General features: G+C 36.2%; 1 protein-coding gene across 1 annotated transcript; it reads right to left on the reverse strand.

Annotated features, from left to right (window-relative positions):
* Positions 1 to 1,067: 1,067 nt before the first annotated feature.
* Positions 1,068 to 22,766, reverse strand: LOC129743004 (very-long-chain 3-oxoacyl-CoA reductase-like). Its single transcript, XM_055734947.1, has 6 exons — positions 22,733 to 22,766; positions 22,465 to 22,670; positions 22,380 to 22,404; positions 14,594 to 14,640; positions 2,203 to 2,278; positions 1,068 to 2,136 (listed from the first exon to the last, which is right to left on the reverse strand). Exons 1-6 carry the CDS (start codon positions 22,764 to 22,766, stop codon positions 1,451 to 1,453), a joined length of 1,074 nt encoding a protein of 357 aa, XP_055590922.1. The 3' UTR covers positions 1,068 to 1,450.
* Positions 22,767 to 24,351: the final 1,585 nt, after the last annotated feature.

Here is a 24,351-nt window from a genome sequence, read left to right on the forward strand (position 1 = left end):
TGATGCCAAAAATTTTCGAAGCTAACTATAGACATGTCGATGCTGATAGAATGTACTTTACCGATGGATCACTTATTGAGAAAACAACAGGATTCTGAGTGATCAACGAAATATCTAGCGCCTCTCACAGTCTGCAGTCACCATGCTCTGTATATTTAGCGGAGTTACCAGCTATTCACTGGACTTTGGATAGTGTCGCTTCACGGCCAGTTGGACACTACTATATTGTTACGGATAGTCTGAGCTCTGTTGAAGCAATCCATTAGATAAATCCGGGAAAGCACTGAGTGTTTTATCAGAACGTCGCTTTACCTTCACCTTTTTTTGGGTTCCCTCGTATTGCTTGATAGTCGGCAATGAGAAGGCAAACTTTTGGCAAAAGTGGGGGCGATAGAAGGCGACACGTATCAACGTGAAATCGTCTTCAACGAATTTTACTATTTGGTTCGAAGAAACTCTCTTGTCAACTGGCAGCGCAAATGGGACGAGGATGAGTTGAGTCGATGGCTCCACTCAATTATCCAAAAGGTAAGCCTTAAACCCTGGTTTGATAGATTGAACCTGAGTCGGGATTTTATTCGTATATTTTTCGCGTCTCATGTCCAATCATTATTCCTTAGACGCGGTACTCTATCGTTTTGACATTGCTGGCAGCAGTTTGTGTGGTTGCGACCAAGGTTACCATGACATCGAGCATATTGTTTGGTCGTGTGAGGTCGATCTTGTCGCCAGAACGAATTTTTGGCCCGAGGAAAACCACCCTATGTTTCAGTGAGAGATGTGCTGGCCGTGGTAGACTTGGACTCTTTATTTTCATATTTCCCTATCTATTTTCTTTTCTATTGTAATAAAAAGTGATGAACACAATTGTAAACAAACAAAACGAGTTTGACTTCTTAAAGCCTAAAGGTATGAGTCGTTTCAAATAAATATGTTACAAAAAAAACGAAGGATTTTTTTTCTGCGTACTGAGTTACTGTAAAACGATTCCTCATCCGATCTTTAAAAAAGCTTCTGTAAGTTAAGGAGGAGAAATTGTTGGTTATCGGATCATTCAGTCAAAACCATTTGTCAAGTATTGTAGACTGGTTTTTATTGAATTTACTATGACTATCTCGAGTAGTTTTTACTTCTCACTACTTATACATTAATATCATAACCTCTAACAAATGCCATTTTCCGAATATTTGGAAATAAGTTGCAGAACGTAGCGAATTGTATTATGAATAAATAGAGGAATTAGTTACAGTTCCCAGTTTCTCTGTATCAACAGTTATTTTCGAAGCTACGACCACACATTGCGGAATATGCCAATTGAAATCTAACATTCGTGAGCAAAGTTCTAGTTTTTAGCTTCAGATTGAAGAGAGTGAAGTAGAAATTCAAATGTTGGAAAAACCTGATAATTTTTTTTCATGAGAAATTCGGTAGTACAGTAAACTGAACGAGTCTATTTGGTATCCTGCTTTTGGGGGCCGGCGGCCTTTTTTATCGCCCTCGCCCGGATGTTTTCCATCGTTTTGAGGGTCAGCTTCCGGGAAACCGACGGAGAGATCATGGCTAGAAAATCGATACCCAGTTGGAACAGGGCATGTGGATAGTATCCGGTTGAGTGACGGGCGATTCCCAGTGTGTTGAGAGCATTCGATGCGAATGTTTTCGGGGAGCAGGCCATCCACGTGGATCTCCTAATTTTGGACATGTTGGTTGCAACCGGGCCGGGCAAGATGGACTGCACGATGATGCCATGCTTCGCATATTCCGTTGCCAGATCGTCGCTGAATTTGTCCATGAAGGCTTTCGAAGCGGCGTAAACGGTAAGCAGAGGGGCCGCGATAATTGCCGAGAGTGATGAGATGTTGATGACGACACCCTTGCGACGCTCCACCATTCCGGGCATAAACAGCTGACACATCCGGGTCACCGAGAAGATGTTGCAGTTGATCAAATTCTCGATCAGCTTGTCCTGCTCCTGAATGTTGAGGAAGTACTCCGGGTTGGGATAGCTAATACCAACATTATTTACGAGGATGCCGATTTCGAGTCCTGCCGTTTGCTTCCGGATTTCGTCATAGATCGATGGACCGGAAGTGAAATCAACGGCAATGATCTTGGTCTGGACTTTGGACTCAGTTTCTAAAAAAAACAAATTGGAAGAAAATTAGACTCAGGTAATAAGCAATAAAAGCACTTCAACCATACCAATTTCTTTGGCAACGTCTTCTAACTTGGACAGAGTTCGGCTCACCAGTATCACGTTGATGCCCTTCTTGGCGAGCTGAAACGGAATAAAAAAAGAAAAAAAACATGAAATGCAATCATCTTAACCGGAGAAACTTGACTGCACTTTGGCTATAAAAGGGTCATTGGCGGCAGCAGGTGATGATGATTGAATGCATGGATGAATTGAGCGGGGAAAGCCCTTTTATTGACCATGTGCATCAAGTAAGAAGTACTTTCGCCACAACTATCAGTTTGTTTCATGTTGATGGAAAAACTCATCAGATGCCCTAACGATAATTAAGATTTATTTAAAAATACGGATTGATGATCATAATTGTGAATCGTGTCCTCAGTGCCGATCGTGATTCTATGAAAACACTCAATGAATAAATCGCTCTAAAATTCCGGAAATTTCAATTTGTTATTTCCAAAACTAAAATTTCTGTCGAATATCAATATAGATCATATAAAACATTATGTCCTACAAATTTGTGGTTTCTCAAATATGTGTGACTTGTTACACAATCGTTTCTTGAACATTTAATTTTTTGAACTTTTTTTCGTCATGTTTCAGAAATTGCCTGACGCCTATTTAAAAGCTACAGAATGATTCTTGAACAATACATCAAACATAGGTAAATTAAAAAAAAAATCTTTCGGTTGGACCTAAACTTAAGCGCAGTATAATTTTTTAGCCGCGGACCAAGAAATACGATTTACGAGAATTACATGTTTTTGTAACATCGATTTTCCTTCCTCCACGCAGCTAAGGTCCAACATCAAAAGCCAGCGATGCTGATTCCGGCAACGAAACGGGTCGAGCCGGTATCATCAGCAGCAGAAAGTCTTTGTCCGGTTAACAGTTGAATGAATAAACCTATTAAACTGCAAAGGTTTTTTGTTTTATTAAAATTGAAATTATTTGGCATCCATTTCTAGCTTTTTTTCAAAAATCATATTTCCATCGCAATTTTATACATAACTAGCAGACCCGTTGTGCTTTGCAACACCTTCCGAAAATAAATGTAATTTGTAAAAATTTATTCAAATTTAGCTTTTAGAGAGCCTTTTTTTTTAATCAAACCTCATCATACTTCAGAACCAACAACTTTGAAATGAGAGCTGCAGCTGTAGTTCTGAATTGCAATTAAAAGATGGTATATATTATTAACTGAAACTTGATCTCTAAACTCGTTTTTCAAGATCTGAAATTTGTACTCTGTACCCAAAAAAAACCTTTTTAAATATGGTCCCTTCTTTGAAAAGCTCTTTATCTTAAATTTACATGGGAGCTCCCCCATCTTTTCCAATTTTGTCCAACACTGCATGAAGAAGGTAGGCAAATTTAGCCGGCTCGAGTTTACATAATACTAATTGAAAGAAAAAGATTCGCATATTTTAATTTATTGCAAATTGTACTTTATTGAGAGAAATTTTTTTAAATCGATGAATAGCGTGAATCGAGACAGTTTTTTTGAGTATATTTCTAATAATCTGTATTAATAGCACTTCCAGCTCCTGAAAAGCTTTAGATGGAGTATTTTTCGGAGTTGAAAAAATAAGCTATAGAAATATGAAACAAAACGATGAAAAGGATTTTTAATAACCATTTTCAAACAGCTTTTTTCACCATCCTCGCCTACGAAGCAGTTTGAATATCTATCCTTTTCGCGCCAAAATGATGTTAAATTATGATTAAATGATTATAGCTTGAAGTTTTCCCAAACAGCACTTATCATGGTAATGAAAAATATATTAAAATAGTTATGTGTTAAATACAGTGAAAATTTCTTTTTTTTTGATAAATTTACTACGGCAAAAAATATAAATACATATTTAAAAAAAATTTAGGTGGAGAAAGTTAAATATTCAAAAATGTTGGCAAAAACAAACTTTTAAGTTTACATTTGTCCCGTATATTGGAGCAAGTGCTAATGTAAAGCTTATTTACAGATGCGTCACAGTTATGGCTTTAAAATGGATTAAATACGTATTCCTGTTTTTTGTTCTATCAAGTTTTACTGATATATCTGCAGTATTCCTGCAGTATAAATTTATGTTTTTACTCCACTTTTAACGAATGCTGATCAAAAGGAATGACCTTCATTTACAAAGACATTTAAGAATTTTCAATATCCGCTTCAGTTTCAATATTCGGAATACTCCTTCTGGTCTTTCCAACATATTGAATCATTTTGAAGATGAATTTCTTAAAAGTTCGACGTTTGCCCTTGCCCCACCGTGTAAGTTGACAGGAGGGAATATTGTTTTAACACTTTAAGGGTATACTAAAATTTCTCATAATAATTTTTGCGTTAAGTTGAATATCAGTTCTAAAGTCTCGCTTTTCAAAAACGAAGCGGATCAAAAGTCTCTTTTATGCAGCCATGTAAAACAAAAACACTTTTCATGCTAAATACGTACTTGAATTGGTATGTAATAAAAAAGTACGATGGTTTTTTCAGAATTATTTAAAATAAAAAGATCCCAGTTTCATTTCTAAATTCGTTCCAGTTGTGTTTTTGGGCTGAAGTAACAATTTCTAGAAGAAAACATAATTTTTTTTTTTAACAGAAAAAGTTGAACGTTTGAACATGTTCTAATGTTCCTTGAACGAAAAGTTGAATGCAACCTACATTAACACGAACTAAGTATGGAAGTATTTTTGCGAATCTTTCAATTGGTTATGATTCGATTGATAAAATACCAATCCGTGTCACATCTAGGCGTCATTTATTACCAAGTGCAATTAAGCAAGAAAAAAACACATCAAGGTTGCATATCGCCCCCACGTGCATAAGAAACATAGTTGAGAAAAAGGCGCCTGATTGTTAAATTTTTCCAGTGATCAATGAACAGTATGCTTTAGTTACTATCCACTTGCCACGACGTTTGCTTGACCATAGAGACGAAAAACAAACCCCTCAAATAAAAGAAAATCTCTAAAAATGGATGCCATGACTTTTCAATTTCAGATTTTGGCAAAAAAAATGTAGGTATATGTTTTATTCGATCGGAAAAATGTCAATCTGGGTCTCATCTAGACGTCATTCATAACCATGTGCTGTACAAATGAGCTAGGAATCAAGTAGAAAAAAAATCACATCAAGGCTTCATATCGCCATCCCTTGCATTGAAAATATTCTTGGTTGAGAAATACGCGCCAAAATATTCCCACTGATCAGTATGCTATGCCATGGTTACTATCCTTTTGCGACGTTGGCTCGCGACGCCTCGACCTTGGAGACGAAAAACAAACCGCCCAAAGGAAGAAAAAATCTCGAGAAAATGGATGTCATGACTTTAATTTGTTCCGAAAAACTACAAACTTTGTATGGAAGCCCCCACTCCCTTAAATCGGATGGAGTTTTGACTATTACAGAAACCATCCCCGGCCTCAAAAACCCTCAGATGCCAATTTTGACGATGATCGGTTCAGTAGTTTCCGAGTCTATAGGGAACAGACAGACAGACAAACATTGATTTTTATATATATAGATATGCGCCACATAAAAAAGGTCCGCAAAATCTTTTATTGGTTCAAATCGTACAACACAACATCCCACTTCGTATTAAGTGTCGTTTAAACAGTCAGTCGGATGTCAAATTGCTTCATATCGTACAACAGTACAACCCACCTCCTATAAAGTGTGAATTAAGTTGTCAATCCATGTTCAAATTTCTGAACATCATGTAAGACTGTAACGCATCTCGCATAAAGGGTGACTTAAATGGCCAATTCATCATCAGATGGCTTCAAGTCGTACAAGAGTTCAGCACACCTCGCATTGAGGGTGACTTAAATCGCCAATTTATCATCATAACGCTTCAAATCGTAAAAGGGTAAAACACACATCGCATAAAGTGTGGTTGGAACGTCAATCCTCCCAACATCGTAAATACGCATGAATCGAAATCTTTAATGTAACGTACAAAATGACGCTAATGCGACATAAAGTACCAAAGTATTTCTAACATCGTAAATGACATCACATATGATGTTGTCGATGTCGTAAACCAGAAAATAATGAAAACATGTACGTATATTGCCTCCACTTTTGGTAAGTATATGCTTTTTTCTAACCTCATATACGATGATTAGTGTCGACATAGACGTACGTATATCTTTTGATACACGCTCGGCCATATTGAACCATTAATGCTTGAAAAATAACCATAATCGAAGTTTTGTGGATCAAGTCGTTTTATGAGTTTTCAGTGAAAACTCATAAAATGAGATTCTACCGAGAACTTGGATTATGGTTATTTTTCAACCGTTTGTTGAAACAGAAAAACGGTTATAAAATAACCGTTTTCCTACAAAATCAAGCAGGTTTCGTTTCATTGCAGTAAAATGAAAGATTTCCGAATTTAATACAAAAACTGAAGGCTAAAGTAGATATGCCGTTAGACGTGAATAGTTTCTTTATTGTATTTAGTTAAAAGCTATAACATAAATGATTTCTCCTTAACGAAAACTTAGATAGGAAACTTGTAGATATTTTAAACAAGCCAAGTTGCGTGCCTGCATGAAATTATTACTACTATTCTCCAGTTCCAGAGTCCGGAAGGCTGGACAACATGCTGAGGCTAACGGAGCATTGAGAATGAAACAAGTGGAAATTCGACTCGGAACCGACATCGCATGATCCCTATAGCCATTTGGTGGAATTCAATGGGGCAAAATGAAAAATGTCCACTATGTTTTGTCTAGAGCTCGGTTTTTAAAGACGGTTCCTTGGAGCCCGAGACATGTTGGAGCCCCGCTTGCAGAACTATTTTTATCCACAATTCTAACTATAATATGCAGTCACATGTTAAAAACTTTCCTTAATAAATTTTGGCCTGAATAACAATCTTCCCGATCAAATAAATAACATTTGCGTAGTTCTGATAGTTTTGTTTATTTTTTCTGGAATAATAAAAAAAATACTAAATTACGTGTTAAAATCAGTGTTTTGAAAATGTCTACCTGCTCCGTGGTCCGGAAGGTTATTGGAATCAACAACTCACTCATTGTTGATTGCGGATATGCTTGGGAAAGATGAAACATCTTATCGTCGATCGGCTCACCTTTCTCTTGTTACTTGGTGCGATCTCAGGACGTCGCTTCCACCATGAAGTCCGACTGTTTCCTCCAATCGCCGGAATTGTCCAAGGGATTGTTATCATCGGTACTGAAAATACGGATGATAAATATCACGAATGGATGGGGCACAATGTAGAAAAAATGTAAATTACCTGCTCGTGGTGATCGCTTTTCAGGTTTTATAGCAGCGTAAAATTATTCAACTAGAGAATCGAAAAAAACAATGGCGGAACGCTCAAAACAACCGAATAATTTTTGTTTGTACTGGAATTTTCAACCATTATTTTGGTTTTCAACAAGAACTTTAAAAATGGTTAAAATTCAATAGTTCATTCTGGTTAAAAAACAACAATTATCAAAGTTTTCAAAGGAAACCCAAAAAAACGGTTGAAAAAAACTCGAAAATGGTTATAAAAAAATGAGCGTGTATACCTACCAAATTGTTGGCTGGGTGGTTAAAATTAAATGTCGTCAGTGATGTTACCGTCGCTTATGTTGACGAAAACTCCAGTTTTGGGATTCAGTGACAATACAATAATTGATGTTGCATATGGTCAACCCCCTGGCAACTTGACGTTTCCCATACTAATCGCGTGTGCCAGTTTTTTCTGGTTCTCTGGTTCTGTCAAAATCTCATTTTACCTCAACTAACATATCGAAAGGGTGGATAATGAAATGTTCGACTAATTCAAGTTTCATAAATAATTTTTTTGTTGCAAAAAAAAAAGTTTTTAAAAACAATGATTAAAAATCACCTTATTAGCGGAAAAGGAGTTGATGTTTTAAGAAAAATACGATAATATGGTCAAATAAAGTCAGCTTTTCGAATGGCTTTTATTTATGAAATACACAAGTAAATTTATTTCCCAAAATCCCTCTAATTGGTTTATTGCATAGTAAATTTTAAAAACAACATTTTATTCATTTCTAAACAATATTAACTTTGTTAGTTTTTTTCGAAGAGATTCTTTAGAATCATTATGTTGTTTAGCGAAGGACTCCATCCGAAATTTCAAATAAAAATCAACGGCTAATTTCAACAACAAGTTTCGATGGTTAACTAAAGCATCTTGATCCAAAATGTGTTCGGCTAATCCTCTAAAAACATCCGGTGTATCATTTGAAATCCGTGTCAGAGTTCGATTCATTATGATATCATAATAGTATGCTAAGTTTATACGTTGATGATTTTGTACTACAATTTTTACCTCCAACTCGGTTATTTTGCACACCTTTAACACATCTGCATTAACTTCTAACCTGCCAATAGAACTATTGAAAAGTTCATGTCTGCAATCTTCACATTTGATGCTACGAACTAATTTTTTTTGAATTAAACTTGCAGAATTTCGTAAGGCATGCTGGTGAAAATTATCGTCGATGGTGTTTTTAATTATTTCGTCGTCTTCTAGGGTAACTTTTTCCATTTCCTCCTCAACCATCAAGGGCTCAATTCTAACCTTGTTGATATTATTGAGGTAAAATTTTGCTTTATCGTCCACTTTCAAAAATCTCAACTCGTCGAAATATAGAATATTGGCATCTGCCGACAAAGCCACCTCATTATTGACAATAAGTCTTTTGTACGCTGCTCTGAATTGGGTAGCTGTTGGATTATTGTTGTTGCCACCTCTGGAACGTATTGCAGCAAAAAAAGATTCTAAATGATCTTGGCTACACCAATATCCGTAGATATCCGTAATTTCTTGAAGATCGACTACATGACGTTCAAACATACATTGAAAGCTTTCGATGGCCACCAGGAATCCTATAAATCCGGTCTTATTTATGGTGTTAACCAGTTTTACCCATGTTTGCGTACCTAGGCAAATAGTATGAATAGATAATCATTTCGTAAAATAAAAATTTAAACAATATTTTTTTTTAAATTTTTCTTTACCTTTTTTTTCTTGGAGAATTTCAAGCTCCATGATGTACTGCCTGGCTTTGTTAAATAGTCTACGGAAACATGTAATAGTGTTCTCATTAATTGGCCTCTTAAATCCTTTTGAATTTGGGTTTTTAGAATTAAACACGTCGAATAGCTCATTGAATAATGTGATGAACTCTGATGTTTCTTTGCTATCTTCAAATTCCTCCATTGTCAAATTGAGCTCTTCAAGGGCCTCAGAAACTCTTCTGCTCAGAGTTTGTGCTGCTAAATCTACTCGCATCTTTTCATTTTTAAAATTTATATGTTTGTTTGATAACTTTGAAGCCTTGAATCCGCTTAAATTTTGGAGATCATTAAGTTTGGACAAATATTCCCACTTAATTTTGCCCGTGCTCGATTTTATTTCTTCTTTTGAAGCTAATGTGTTGCGCACTAATTTCAGCATGTGGCAAATGTCCAAAATAATAAAAATTGGTTCTTTTGTGATGGGATGGTCAAAATGCGTCTTAAAGTTTTCGTCACATTTTAAAGACGCTCCTAATGCGTTGGCAGTGCTCACGTTTGTGTTCAACCCGTCGAACGTAAAAACGATGACAGTAACACCAATTTCATGAAGAGTCGCCAACACAGTTTTGATGAGACCTGCTTTCTGCTCTGTATTGAGAGAATCTACAAGAAAATATGATACCGGAATTTTGAATTTTTTCTTCAGTCCAGTTACCATAAAAACGAGAGCTTCTTTTGCCATTGGAATTTCTTCTGAGTTATCTGGGAGAAATCCTGCAAAATCAACAGAGCCTTCAAATTTTTTTGAATGATGATTCCATTCCATTTGTTTTCTGATGGCAACTTCATCCATCATGAGACAGGCCAGCAAACGTTCACCTTGCTCCTTGCACTCATCAGCCAACATTTTTAATGCAGCCATAGATTCTGTTGTAATTCCCGGTGCCCCTTCAATAGATTGATACCAACGTATGATGGTTCGAAAATGTGGCAGTTTTTTATTAAACGCTTCTCTAACAAAATTATATGCTCGTGGAGAATGATAATGGAGGGTTACTGCAAAAGATTTCAAATCTTCACTGTACTCATGCCCTCTTCCTTGTTTTGAGACAAGCTCTTCTAAAACAGGATTGTTTCCACAGAAGGTCTAAAAAATAAATTTAAAGTAAAGTTTTAAATGTTCACTTACTAGCTAAGATGCTTCACCTTAAAATTTTCAGTAGGAAGTTGAGAAAATTTGTTGTTATTTGTAGCGTCAAGGAGTGCCTTTTCTAAGTTGGCTATACGATTTTGAAGACGTTTGCATTTTTGTTTTAGCTGTTTAATAGTTTGTGCGTTTTTTTCTCCACGTTTGTTTACTCGATGCAACATACGAGCTGCTTCTCTAGGATTAACGTTCAGCTTGTTCTCAACAGTTTCTAGATTTTGCCTGTGGTTATAATACAAATCTTTTAAATAATGTTTTATTTTATTTTAAAATAACATTTATTACGTTTTTGAATTTGATATATCTGATATTTCATCGTCAGAATATAAAACCTCCAAGTCACAGCTGCAATCAAAAATGGTTATTCGCTTTAAATGTGATAGTTTATATACGAAATTTAATAAAATAAAACTAACGTTTGATCTGAATCCAATTTGGGAAAAATCGTAGGTACTGCGTCTTTCTTCAATATACTTTTATATGTGTTCATCAAAAAGTCAGTTTGTAAAAAATGAGCGCTGCAAATTCTCACTTTTTCGGCTTGCGTGATATCTATAAACTGACCGGTAAATATTTGTATGGATTTAATCCATTTTTTTCGGATGGTATAAGCTCTGGGAAATCTGGATATATTTTATTAAAATTAAGGGTATTAAGAATTAATTATTGCTTAATCAAACAACGTTTTGAAAATATAACGTTTCTTACCGATGGCTGCTCACATCTCCACATCTTGTAGAAAGAGCAAGACTCTTTTTACACCCGTCTATGATGCAACGCATCTTATAATTTGATTGCAATTCACTTTGATTGAATCACTTTACACTGTTTTTAACGAAAATCTACAAACAAAACTATACAGGACTAAACTAAACTAAACGGAATCTTAATAAACTAAAGTAAACTAAATTGAACTAAACTAATCTTAACTGATTTAAACTAAATAACTACGGGCTAGAATGACTACACTAAACTAAACCAAATAAACCACAACTAAACTAAACTAAATCTAACTGAAAAACACTTTGTAGAATTCGAAAAAACAGGACTTCAATAAAACACGTTGTCTCTCACAGGCGGTTCGAATTTGAATGAGCATTATTTATGTTCGCCGTCGTTTCGGTTGCCAGAAATTGTCAGTTGCCAGTATTGGGGATGGAATCGGAAACGGAAATCAATTGGCATTTGTAATTTTTTTTTGTCAAATTCTATCCGTACGTCACTTGTGCAAATGCAAAGCCATCACCTCAACTTGTTTCCGCTTTCATTCTCAGTGTTTACTATCTGAATATATTTGTCAAACTAACGTATTTCATGACATTCAGCTGGATAACATTTTACCGTAATAAACTCAAGGAAATAGCGGAGCTATTTCAAACCGCGTTATGTTTAACGAAAGAAACTCATACCTAACTCTAGCTGGTGACGCCCGGTAACAAAAACACAACGGAATTGGATGAAGGATTGCATTTTGTAATCTTTGCTATAAATAGAAATTTTATTAAGTTGGAAACGAAAATGGAACACAAATGGTTTGAAAAATAAAATTACTGATTTCATTTACAACAATTAAAAATTTAGTTATAAAGTTATTTATTTTTCTTTTTTGCATCACTTTCCATTATGTGCCCTTCTAAAATGGTATTTCGGCAGTTGAATTGCATCCAAGGATGCCGAAACAAAATCAAGTGGTTTCAATGGAAAAATAACGTTGCCTCTGCTAGGGACGACCCTGGATGCGTGTAAACAAACGCGACTAGTGCGACATCTACCATTTTGAAGACGGCACAGCAAACTCGACTTAACTGTCAAGTTGCCAGGGGGTTGCATATGGTTGACAGTCGCAAGCGAACCATAATTCGCAAGGGATCTGTTAATAAGAGTAAGTTCACTGGTGTTGGGAAAAAGTGGTACAAATTTTGACACTTACGGCACATTTTGAAAATTTTATCATGCAAAAACATTTTCAAGATCTGTGGCTTTCTAATTTTTTTAAATCACGTGTTGTATTTTCGCATGCTGTGATGCAAAAATAGCAATATTTCTATCACACACGACTGAAATAGAAACAGTGTTGTACAAAAATACAACGCCCCAAAATCTTGAAAACATTTTTGCATGGTGAAATTTTCAAATTATCAAAATTTCTACCACTTTTTCCCAACACCAGTGGACTTGCTCTAATGAAATATCATCAAACAGGTCGAAAATCTCTCGTCACTTGTAATTTACACGACAAATTTCACACTTTCTTCGTGTGGTTGTTTGGCGCAGGATGGAGTTTCCAATAATAGCGCACCTACTATTAAACATACGGTAGCATTTTGCGGTTGTGTAAATAAAGCAAACTTTGTAGCACAAGAGTGGCAACTGCTTTATTCGCAAAACAAACTTTGCTCGAAGTTTTCGCAGTAGCTCCTGTATCAATTGGAATGCTCTTTGGTAAACGCTTTTATTTTGTACACTGTTTGTTGAATGTTTCAAAATTACAAACTTTGGAGATTCACCACGAATTAAGTTTAGATCATCTTTTTCAAAATGGTTTAATTTCTTAAATTCCATTATTAAATTTTACCCTAAAAATGTGTATCTGCATTTAAAACATTTGAAATATAAAATCAAACAAATATTTGGTTTCTACACGTTAAAAGTTGAACATTTATGCGGGATTCTGGACCCACGTTTTTATACAAGCAGGAAGCCAATTGACTTTCATTTCCCCTCTGATCACTACTCAAGTCACCACTCCTAATTTATTGACCACTTATTTCTAACAGCTCAACAACAAGTCACGCTAAACAAAAGTCTAGAAAGCCTAGCACGTCAATCAGCATCAACGTTTTTTTGCTGGTTTTCTCTAACCTTTTTGTACGGTAGCACACACTAAAGGGTCACTTAGTCGTAATGCAAATCATGACTTACGCCACGCCATCCAACTTTTTTTTTTAAAAAGCTACCCATCAAAGCAAGGAATGATCCAGTCCTCCAGACTTAAGCCACAACAAAAACAACCTACCGGCCATGATTCGCACCTCTTGGTGCCAAATTGCGCCTGAAAATTCCTGGAACCTAGCTGGAATATTAAACGTGTTGGATATTCACATTATCACTCCCTTTATAGAAGATAGCTTCGTGTGTTGAAATATCAGACTCATGGAAAAAGTTGATAAAAGTGATGATGTTTTGTTATGGAGTTAAAAGCACTGGTCTGTAGAAAAGAAGCTATGTTTGTTGATATTAAAAAGTGCCTCGCTTCATGAAAACAAAAAATAAAAATACATAGTACGAACATGTTTTTTTTCTGCATAAATTGAAAAATGCAGGGGAATTGAGGGTAAAACAGCTATAACTCCATTTTCCGTTGCGTGCGGTGGCTCAAACAGCCTTTATTCAATTTTTTGGAAAAAATCACATAGGATAGGTCTCATTTGGTTGAAGATTTCCAAGTCCGAAATAATTTTTTTCATGATTTGATTGCAAAATATAGGAAAATTGAAGGTAAATCAGCCATAACTCCGCTTTTCCAAAGCGTGCTTTTGCACAAACAGCCTTCATTTGATTCTTGGGAAAAGTCTGCTTTTGTTCAAAATTTTGTAGTCCAAATCAGTGGTTTTCTGAATTGTTTACAAAACATAAGGGGATAAGGGGTTCAAAAGGCACTATATCTCCTTTCGTAAGATCGTGCGGCGTCTGAAACTACATATGTGTGAGATTTTGAACTAAGTATGCGGAAAAAATTGCAAACATCAAATTTATTTATTTTTTGAAAGAAGTAGTTTTTACTAATAAATTTTTTAATCTCAATCAATCACAAACACCTTCCTGCACCCAATTAACAAGGTTTTGAAGAAATTTACAAGATCGTATTGAAATTAATTAAGAATTTCTAAAATTATTTTTCAGTTTTGTTGGGCCATAACTTTTATAAAACTTAAAAAACTTGTTGAGTTGTGATATTCGAATTAAAATTTTATTATTTCCCTGAATCAATAACTGCTATTCTCATTCAAAAGAAGTCATGCCTTAAAGGGTTGAATTTACTGAAATTTTCTTACTATTAGCAATGAACAAGCTCAATGTTTTAAAATCAACTTTTCATATTTTTTCTCGTAAATAGGTTTATCGAATAGATTATAAACCACTTAAATGAATATGACTTTAATTTATTACTTACAGCTTTAGCGTAGGCTTTTCCGATTCCATCAGTGGCTCCAGTTATTACTGTTGATAAGAAGAAAAAAAAAATGCTGATCAGAAATAATCTTAACAACGGACTCATATTTCAGTTAGAAACTGTCGTTCTACTGGCTTGCTTTATCAATCTGAAGTATATTTTCAAGATCATAGGGATATAATTTTTTAAGGGTTGAAAGCATCTCTATCTTTAGGTGTAAGGATAGTAAAGTAAAGAGCGCTTTGATTGATTGAAAATTATAGAGCCGGCTGCCATCTCATCATCAACAACCGTTGAACAAAATGTACTGTTTATAGGCCTGACTTACCGGGTTGTTGCACATTAACAAACCAGTAACTATCCGAGTTGTTGTTATTAGAGCCCGCTAGATTGAGGAACAGGCTTCTATAGCTAGATGACCGGTACATCGACAAAATCGCATTCCGTTATCGTGGGTCTGCTGACATTTGACCAGGAGTTTTTTTTTAGTTGAGGAACTACCTACTACATTCGCGTTTTAGTAAGGAGGTACAGTTGATCCGTAACATAACTTGCTGGATTGCGGAAAATAGTGATTTTTTTTCAACGACAAAAACCCGAAATCAATCCGCAGAATGAACTAATTCACAAGAAAACAAAATTTCCACATTGCACCATTGAACCATTTTTTCCACATTGAAAATAAATTGTATTTTTCTAAATTTCACGCATTCACCAATCCTCGTAAGGCTATGATCATTAAGAATCCGGGCAGTTACAAACGTGTGTATTTTAAGCGCTATTCATTTGATCTTTATGTTTTTTTTTCGATTATATTTAGTCGTTTTAACATCTTCATGTCATTCGCGACTAATATCAACGATGCAGTTGGCGAACAGCATTCATTTGATCGAAAAACTTTCTATGGAGGAAACGAAGGTGTTAATATGACATTTAATCTAAAAATATTAGGTAAAAAATTATCGTTGATTACAAGAAATACTCGTAATACTTTATCATAAAATCGCTTTTATTTATCTTTGCACACTTTTTTCAGTCATAAATTGATCTATTGTTTTTATCACAGAAGCAAAATTATAATATTTTACACAAATTCACCTGGAAAAAGCAATTAGAATCTGATTGAAAGCTTTTCGGGCCCGATTGTGTATTCACGGTACACAATCCAACTGGCCTGCTGTGTTTAGGAATGTGTTGACCAAAAGTCGATCACGCTTCCTATACAGAGTAGTCTGTTGTACGGCCAGATCCCTGCAACGTTACACGATTTGTCTATGTATCGTGTGACCAACATCTTTTAAATAAGTGGTCGTGAATCTCGTTTTAAAGCTTTTTTCCCTCAGATTTAAGCTTTTTTTGCCTTGAGAGCATAGGAGACGAAAGCTTAAATCTGAGGAAAAAAGCTTAAATCTGTCAAAACGAGGGGAAAAAAAGGGGAAATCTGAGAGATGTGCTCCATACGGTTTGAATAGCATTGCCGCCGCCTGTGTACCGCAAAGGCGTACCACCACACTTTCATGCTTTCCAATAAAAAAAATGCCCTAGACTTACAGTTTCAACACCTATCCAAACTTTATCCTACGAAGCTCATATCATGCTTGCCTATTATCCGCAAATTCTTCATGCCTTTACAAATTCTTCCACCTAGCATTTTATCTCGCCGCGCGTGTCAGTGAACATAGGTACTTAAATTAATAAATTTATCGGCGATTAAAACTTATCATCTATTTAGATAATATTGTGAATTTGACTTGGTAGTTGAAAAAATACATATTTAGTCGAGAGTTTAATATGATCTCGTTTTCTTTCTGAGGCTTTCCAAAATCCTCAAAAAGAAAATAAGAGTCCTAAGAGCTCGAACACGGTAGCTTCCACAAAGGTAGAAATTACTTTCAATACTAAAGAATGGTATGAAGTTCGCAGAAGACAAATGGCGAACATTGCAGAATATGTGATGGAAAGTACCTTTAATGGGTAAAATTAATACTGTACAATTTAAAAAACTGTTAATTTAATTATTGTTTTTAAAAAAAATTGTGTAACAGCACTTTTTTTTTCTAACTTTGTTGGTTAAAAAAAATCAATTCTGAGAATATGGTACTTTCGGGTAAAGCTTCGCGGGCCACAATAGGTAAGCTTGCCAGATTGCCCGGTTTTATCCGGGTTTGCCCGGATATTTGATGCAAAATTCAAGAAAGTCCGGTCCGGCCCGGTTGCCAGTCCGGATATTGCCCGGATTTTTTCACAATTTTCACAATGAAACCAAAAAAAAAAAATCAAAGTTTTTGAGTAAGTTTCAGCAAAATCGATTAACGGTTTGGAAATTTTCAACGGTTGTTTCAAATAATTTCGCTGATTTACTTTTATAACCCTTTAAATATTTAAGTGTTCCAAAAAGTTTTTGGAAGCCTGCAATTACATTAATAAAATATTAATTTCATTTTTTTTACATTTTTTCTTCGCTTTTATATACATATAATAACACCTAAATATTGCCCAGGTTTTTGGATTTGAAAAATTGAAATCCATGCCCGAATTTTGCCAGGTTTTTTTTTTAAATGCCCGGAATTGCTAGGCCCGGATGGGAGTGGAAAAAATTCTGGCAACCTTAACAATAAGTCAATCGTGGGCCATATGTGGTCGCGGGCCATTATCTGGCCATCCATGCACTCTACAACAAAGACGATCGCGATAGTTGTGCAAATGTCTTCTAGAAGACTTGTTGCAGGTGGAAGGAAAGCTGTCCGTCTCATCGACTAACCCAATTGGCACTCTTTCGACTTTAAGCGATTTGTTGACTGCATTACTGGCAGACCAACTATGATGGTTCATTCGACATGAATTATGAATTGGGTGACTTACATATTTCGCTGTTCATCTCCCTGAGTATCCTCATTTTGTAAATTTAACTTCAGCACTTTAAGACGTTGCTTCATTGGAAGCGTAGACATTTTGGGGATACAATTTTCCGTTTGAGCCACCACAATGGTGCGTCGCGTCAGTGACAGCATTGTACTAAAACCCAAAATTTGTTCTTAACAGCAGCGTCTTCCAGCGTCAACGTTTTTGTTTTGAAATAAATCAAAATTCCAGCGCGTCAGCAGGGTTTGAATATTCCTTTTTTAAGTTTTTTTGTTAAAAAAAAAGCCTTGTCAGTGAACGCTGTATTGTGCTGCAAATAAATACCAGTGCGTCGCGTCAGCGTTTTAGTACTCAACGACAGCGTTGACAGCTGACGCGACGCGACGTCCGACGTGCTATTGTGCGGGCGCCTTAAGGCTTTCATGTCAACGATGTCAGCAATAGCCAACACAATCGACCACTTCGGTATTCACCTACTGATAAGGTACATACTAAGATTGCAATTATTCCGCTTGGGACCATAATCCTCTGAATCACAGGAAAACAGTTCAAAATGAACTGTAAAAAACAAGAGATTTTCCTGTGGCACTGAGAGATAGCTAACCGAATCTCGTAGCACGCAATTGCTCCCGAAATTCGAAAGAAACTTCTAACGAGATTTCAGGTATTTGATGAAATGTAAGGACTGTTCTCTTCTGAATCTCGTTTAGTAAATAAAAAAAATAAAAGTTTTATTTCGCATCTTTTCTATATACGTCATGTTCCGTTCTAATATGTGTTGTGTGCCTACTTGGTTGAATAATTCTACTGAATCAAAGCAATCGAAAGAATCCCATTTACCGTGGTTGAATTAAAGGGATTCTTTTGGTTGATTTGATTCAGTAGTGTCCAGTTGCTGAGTTTCAAGGATTCGAAGGCTTAGTCAAAGAGCGAGTTCTCCTCAACAGTGACAGTTCCGACTCCGCTACCAAACCCTTTCAAATTGCAAGAAAGGACGGCTCCCCGGTATAAGGTCTATAATCCGTATTTTTGTTATTAGTGTTACGTTTTGAATTTTTGGACAAATCCTCTAGCTGTTGTGAACTCTGTGAAATATTAGCTCTTAGCTACCTATCTAAGATTCCGGCGCCGATTGGCCGACGCATAGGGCTGAGATAAAAAATCTCCACTGCTGGCGATCTGGAGCCAGCGTCTTCACTTGCTGCCAGCCAAGGTTCTCGTAAACTGTGCGGATTTTAGCGGCTAGACTACGCCGCCACGAGCTTCTGGGCCTGCCTCTTCTTCTATGCCCATCTGGATTCCAGCTAAGCGCCTTTCTGCAAATCTCGTTTTCATCTCTTCGCAGCGTGTGCCCAATCCATCTCCACTTACGTTCCCGAATCTCGATTTCTAGCGCCCTTTGATGACACCGGCGATGTAGTTCCACGTTTGAGATCCAGTTTCCAGGCCACCAAGCGCGGATGATGTTCCGCAGGCAGCGATTCACAAAAACTAGTAGTTTTCGCGTCGTCATCGCATATGTGCACAAAGTTCCGCACCCGTACAACAATACGGATTTGACGTTTGAGTTGAAAATTTCGTAGAGAGATCTGGCGTGAGCGCTGGATTGTCCGGATCGGAATCCAACTTGTTGCCGTCGGATTGTAGCTTCGTTTTTCTTCTGAATCCTGTTCAGAATCACTTTTCAGAGTAATTTGAGGGTTGTGAAGATCAACGTTATGCCTCACCAGTTACCGCACTTCGTTAGGTCTCCTTTCTTCGGGACCTTTACGAGGATACCCTGCATCCAGTCGACCGGGAATGTTGCAGTATCCCAGATATCAGCGAAAAGATAGGTACAACATTTGTGCTGACAAGGCTGGGTCGGCTTTCAGCATTCCAGCAGGGATTTAATCGATCCCAGGTGCTTTGTTGGATTTCATGTCTTTGATTGCCGCTTCCATTCAGCCAGCAAGGGCGCTTCCGAGTTGACGCTATTTATGCGACTTACTGTTGGCGCTTCGAGCTGCGGGTTCTGTTGGCCATCGCTACTCGTGACTCGGAAAAGTTGTTCGAAGTGCTAAGTCCATCGTTCGAGCTGATCTGTTCAAAGTTCGATCGGTCAATAACTGACCTGCTCGGTCTTTTAGCGGCATTCCAGCAATAGTCCTTGCACCACTAAGGCGGCGAGAAATGTCATACAGAAATCGGCTATCTCCATTGGTGGCGGCTCTTTCTCCCTCTTCGGCTAGTGAGTTTGTCCAGGCTCTCTTGTCTCGTCTACAAGCTCGTTTAACTGCCTTTTCCAGCTCCGCACTCTCTAACCTCATGAATAAAATATCCCATAAAACTTTGAGTTCAAGAGATACACACTATTAATTTTTTGGTGTAAATTTATGTCAAATAAGATGCACAAAATTGAAGCATCACTTTTGACATAAAATTACAGTAGAAAAAACAGAAACGCTTGGAGCCATAAATTCTGAAACACAAATAATTAGATCATTATTGATGTAAATTTATGTCAAATTGGATGCACACAAAAGAAACATCGCATTGCACCTAAAATTACACTGCATTTGACATAAAATTTTACAGCCATAGCTTTTCAAGGATTTATTCAGTGAAATAATGCAAATACTCATGATCTTCCTCATAAATTTGTATTTTCAACATTTTGGGTGACGAATACACAATCTACTACATTCTACTTAGTTAACAAAATGATATTTTGATATTTACGATTACTAAGTAATGCCATATAATATATACATACTACAAATAATACTAATAATTTAAAAACAATTAGATGATAAAATGTAGCCGTATTTGTTGGGAGTTGGGAGAGATATTCAAGATTTAACCAGCTTCTCTGTGCTTTGGTTGCAATGGAATGGAACCAACCTTAATTTACCAAAACTGTATGTTAGTTTAATTAAAAACACTGTTATCAAAATATGTTATTGGTAAAAATGTAACAAAACGTAGAGTAAACAAATTCTCACTTGATATTGAAATAACAATAATTAAATATAATAACATATGTTCCCAAAACTTTATCATCCTTAACAAGAGTTTGATTAGTTCTTTTTTCCTGTTCGTATTCTATTGTTTATGCAAGTTCATAAGAATTGGGAGAGAGATAAGAATCAGATCCTGTTATTTGAGTTCTAGTTTCATTTTATCAAACTGATTTAATAAAAATTTAGAATTAACTAATCCTAATCCGAAATTTGGCGGATACAAAATTCAGCACGCGAGGTTTGATTGAAAAATCTGGTAACATTTCGCTGTTTAGGTATATTAAAATGATTCTAAATGAAAATTTCAATGGGTTATTTGCAGAATATTCAAAGCATTTTATAGTATGTAATGATGATTACAAGATTTAAATTAAAAGTTTTAGCTTTTCATTTTGTTGATTAAATCCACGAATGGTTTTGGGCTTTACTCAAATTGTTTAATAGAAGAAAGTGCTTTTCGAATTTGTATTTTGAAATTCTATTAAATGTGGGATTGGCTAGGATTTTTTAAGGTATCAACAAACTATACTTTAAAAAAAACTGAAATTTAACCTCCGTCATGACTTCAGTTTTCCAGCTAAATTATTACTCATAGTCATGATTTGTTGCTGTTCAAAATAAAAAAAATTGCTTGAGACAGCCTATATTGAGACTATGTATTTATGGTTAAAAATCTGTACATTAAAGTAATAATTCATTATCGAATCTTCAAAAGGGCGAATACGCCAAATCTGATCATATTAAGATATTATCTTAGTGGAATAGTACGAAGATTTACGGTTTGATCGACATACTCCTCGGAAAGATGTCTTGTATTCAAGATATTAAGAAAACACTTATGGGGCTTCCACACTTTCAACGATGTTAACGCGTCGACTAAAATCAGTGTTGATTTCTTTCAAATTATGTTTTTTCTTATACAAACCTTAATCCCGTCAATGCGTTTGATCTGCCGTTATTTCGGGTAGCTTTACGAAACGAATTGTTCCTGCACGGTTACTGAAGCGGACTGAGTTCCGTGTGACGCACCTAAAAATGCAAAAAAAAATAAGATATTGGTTTACATTGAATATTTTGTCATAATATTGCATTTGAATGCAAAGGGGTTTATGGTCTGAGAATCATCAGTTTCGATTTAACAATGCCGAAAAATTCTTAGCGCTGATGTGGTCTAGTGGATAGACTGGCGCGAGTCTGGTAACCCAGGCGTACTGGGTTCGATTCCCGGTATCGGCAAGAAAAACTTTTGGGTTCGAATCCCATAAGTTGCGGACAGGTGAGATGCTTGGGGAGTAAGTAGAGGCCAGTCTCGAACCCACCCTTGTCCTTCCTCCAACTGGTATCAGGAGGGGTTGGTCTAATCAACGTCTCATGATCGCTTACTATTCTACGCTGCCTACTCTAAACTTTAAAATTTCCTTCTCCAAGCTATCTTTAATTTTCATTTCCAGCGTCGTATTAAAGTCGCGAATGCCATAATGATGGTAAAACGACTATAATCGGAACAAAAAAAAATCCAGCGTCAGCTCCCCGAGCTATTTAAACGCCAAAAAAAAAAACAATGCCGAAAAATTCTTGGTATCTAAATGTAAATTGAGTTCATTTATTTTTTAACTATTTTTTGATTACTAAACGAAAACTTTTTTTTTAAGTGAATAAGAAATTGCGAAGAGGGAAATACGTATTTTCAAAACAATGTACAAAGCGGTCTGGGACTTGGACCCCGTTGCAACAGACTGTCGAGTGTCGGCCAATATTTCAAAATCAGTTTAGCCAACTATTGCAAGAATGGAACCAACCCAACTCAATCGTTATAGTGTACGCACTTCTTCCAAACGTGTGTGGGCGAAAATTTAAACCCCTTTGACTCGCAGCTTTTAATTTGACTACATACCTACTAAAATAAACAAATGCTTACTCACCTCCATGGCTTCCGGACAATCTTTCCTCGTTTCATACGCCTCCACGTAGAACGCAACATCAGTCAATTTGATTTTGTCGGGTTACTCCAGGGAAATCCTTTTGTCCTCGAGCAGTATTTGGTAGGTCCGGATGATAACAGTCGTCGGAGCTGCCGTTGACACTGCTGCCGCTAATGGCTAACAAGAATGCGGACATATTTGGTCTTGCTTGGATTGGGTGGATCATAGAACCCATGATGGGATCCGGAGCGGATTGTAGCCCTTGACCGCTCCCGTATACGATGTTCCGAACTGAAATTGACAAGTATATTGAAAAACATAAATTCCACCGATTATTCGTCGAGGTCACTTACCGGTAAACAGGATTGATGGTAGTGAATTGAACATTTTATGTTTCAAAATTACCACAAACGAATTGATCACGCTTGAATTTTTCAGAACGAAAACAATGCAAACAATGCAAAGCAAAACAAATCCGCGAGTCAAATCTTACACTCTCATTTCTTTTACTGAAGTATTGAGTTTTAAGAACATAATTTTACATCATTAAATACATGAATTTGGGGTTGAGATTTAATTTTCACTTTCTCGTCCTTATTTATTGCTATGGGCATGAAATTTAGATGTAAGACGATGTAAATTCAAATCCTTTTCGATTTAGATCAAATAAATTTAGGTGCTTAAGCGTTTCTGGCTCGTATAATTTTAAAAAAATTTTGGTGTGTAGATTTTTGATGTCTTCGACAAAGTTTCATGAATTATAGTGTTCTATTTATAATATATAATATAGTAAAATAATGTAGGCCAATTAGAAAACAATTTGCGTATTTCCGCAATTGTTTTTAGGTCACCCTAAAATTATTTCATCCAAAATGACCACATTTAGTTGTTGTAAAAGTTTGTTTAAGACATCAAATGCATGAAACTTCAGGGGAAGACACTACCTAATAATTTCATTCATAGACCACTATGTACCTACTGTTAAATTATCTGTGGTTTTTTTTTAAATTCGTTTATTTTTTTTTGTTTTTATTTGCTTGTCCTCCTAGGGACGGCTGTAATTCGTTTATTTGAGACGTCTTGAATTTTTTAGTTTAACCGATCCAAGATTTCGATTATCTTTATTCTTACTGATATACCTAATCGTTGAATCGGGCAGCAGATCGGGCAGTTGAGAAAGTGTTGAAGGTTTTCTACTCCCCTGAATAAAAAGAAGAAAAATATGCAAAACTAACGAATTCCTTTTGAACATGGAACAGATCTTCCTTAAACAACGAAAGCCAATGTTATCAACTATGGCAGAAAACATTTTCTGTTGTGAAAGAAGCGAAATCCAACAGATCTTCTCAATCAATTCACTCATACACACGTTGAGATGTCTAGACTAAATAACGGTGTCAGTAGTATCGTCAACAAACAAAAGCCGAAGATCATACGCTCCTATCTTATGTGTTATGCGTGTAAAAACCATTAAATGAATGAAAATTTGATATCTCTCAGTCGCCATGACGAACAGGTAGGTAACCAACAGAAAAAAAAGAAACAAACTGAAATTCCAAATTCGGTAACCGGTTTCCACCTGAGGAGAGTCTATGGTGAGGCAATGGAAAAGTTAAATCTCTGCCTTCCACGCAAGATGTTATGTGAGCAAGGTTGCATCCGGAGACTCAGGCATAATCATCACTTGAGCGATGTAAACAAAAACCTCGATAGTCTGTTTTGGTTTTAATTTTGGTTGAACCTGACCCAACTCGCTATTATTAATTTGTCTTTACCAGGCTGAGGTATTCGATTTTCTCTTGACGATCATATTCTAATTTAAACTGTGTGTTACAAGTTTTCAAGGCCTTTAAAACAAGACCATCTGTCTGTTAAAACAATGCATCTATCGTCAATTACAATCGTACTGAAGGCATCATCATCATTCAATATTGTCTCATGCCCATTCTATCACATGGCGGGGGTCAATAGG

This window comes from Uranotaenia lowii, chromosome 2 (assembly GCF_029784155.1).
Source record: "Uranotaenia lowii strain MFRU-FL chromosome 2, ASM2978415v1, whole genome shotgun sequence".
Taxonomy (NCBI): domain Eukaryota; kingdom Metazoa; phylum Arthropoda; class Insecta; order Diptera; family Culicidae; genus Uranotaenia; species Uranotaenia lowii.

Coding starts and splice junctions, on each gene's coding strand:
- LOC129743004 (XM_055734947.1), bottom strand. CDS start 22,766: ATGTTCAATTCACTACCATCAATCCTGTTTACCG. Junction 2,279..14,593: donor GAAAAGCCTACGCTAAAGCT/GTAAGTAATAAA, acceptor ATTCCGTTTCAG/CTCGCCAAGAAGGGCATCAA. Junction 2,137..2,202: donor AGACGTTGCCAAAGAAATTG/GTATGGTTGAAG, acceptor TGTTTTTTTTAG/AAACTGAGTCCAAAGTCCAG.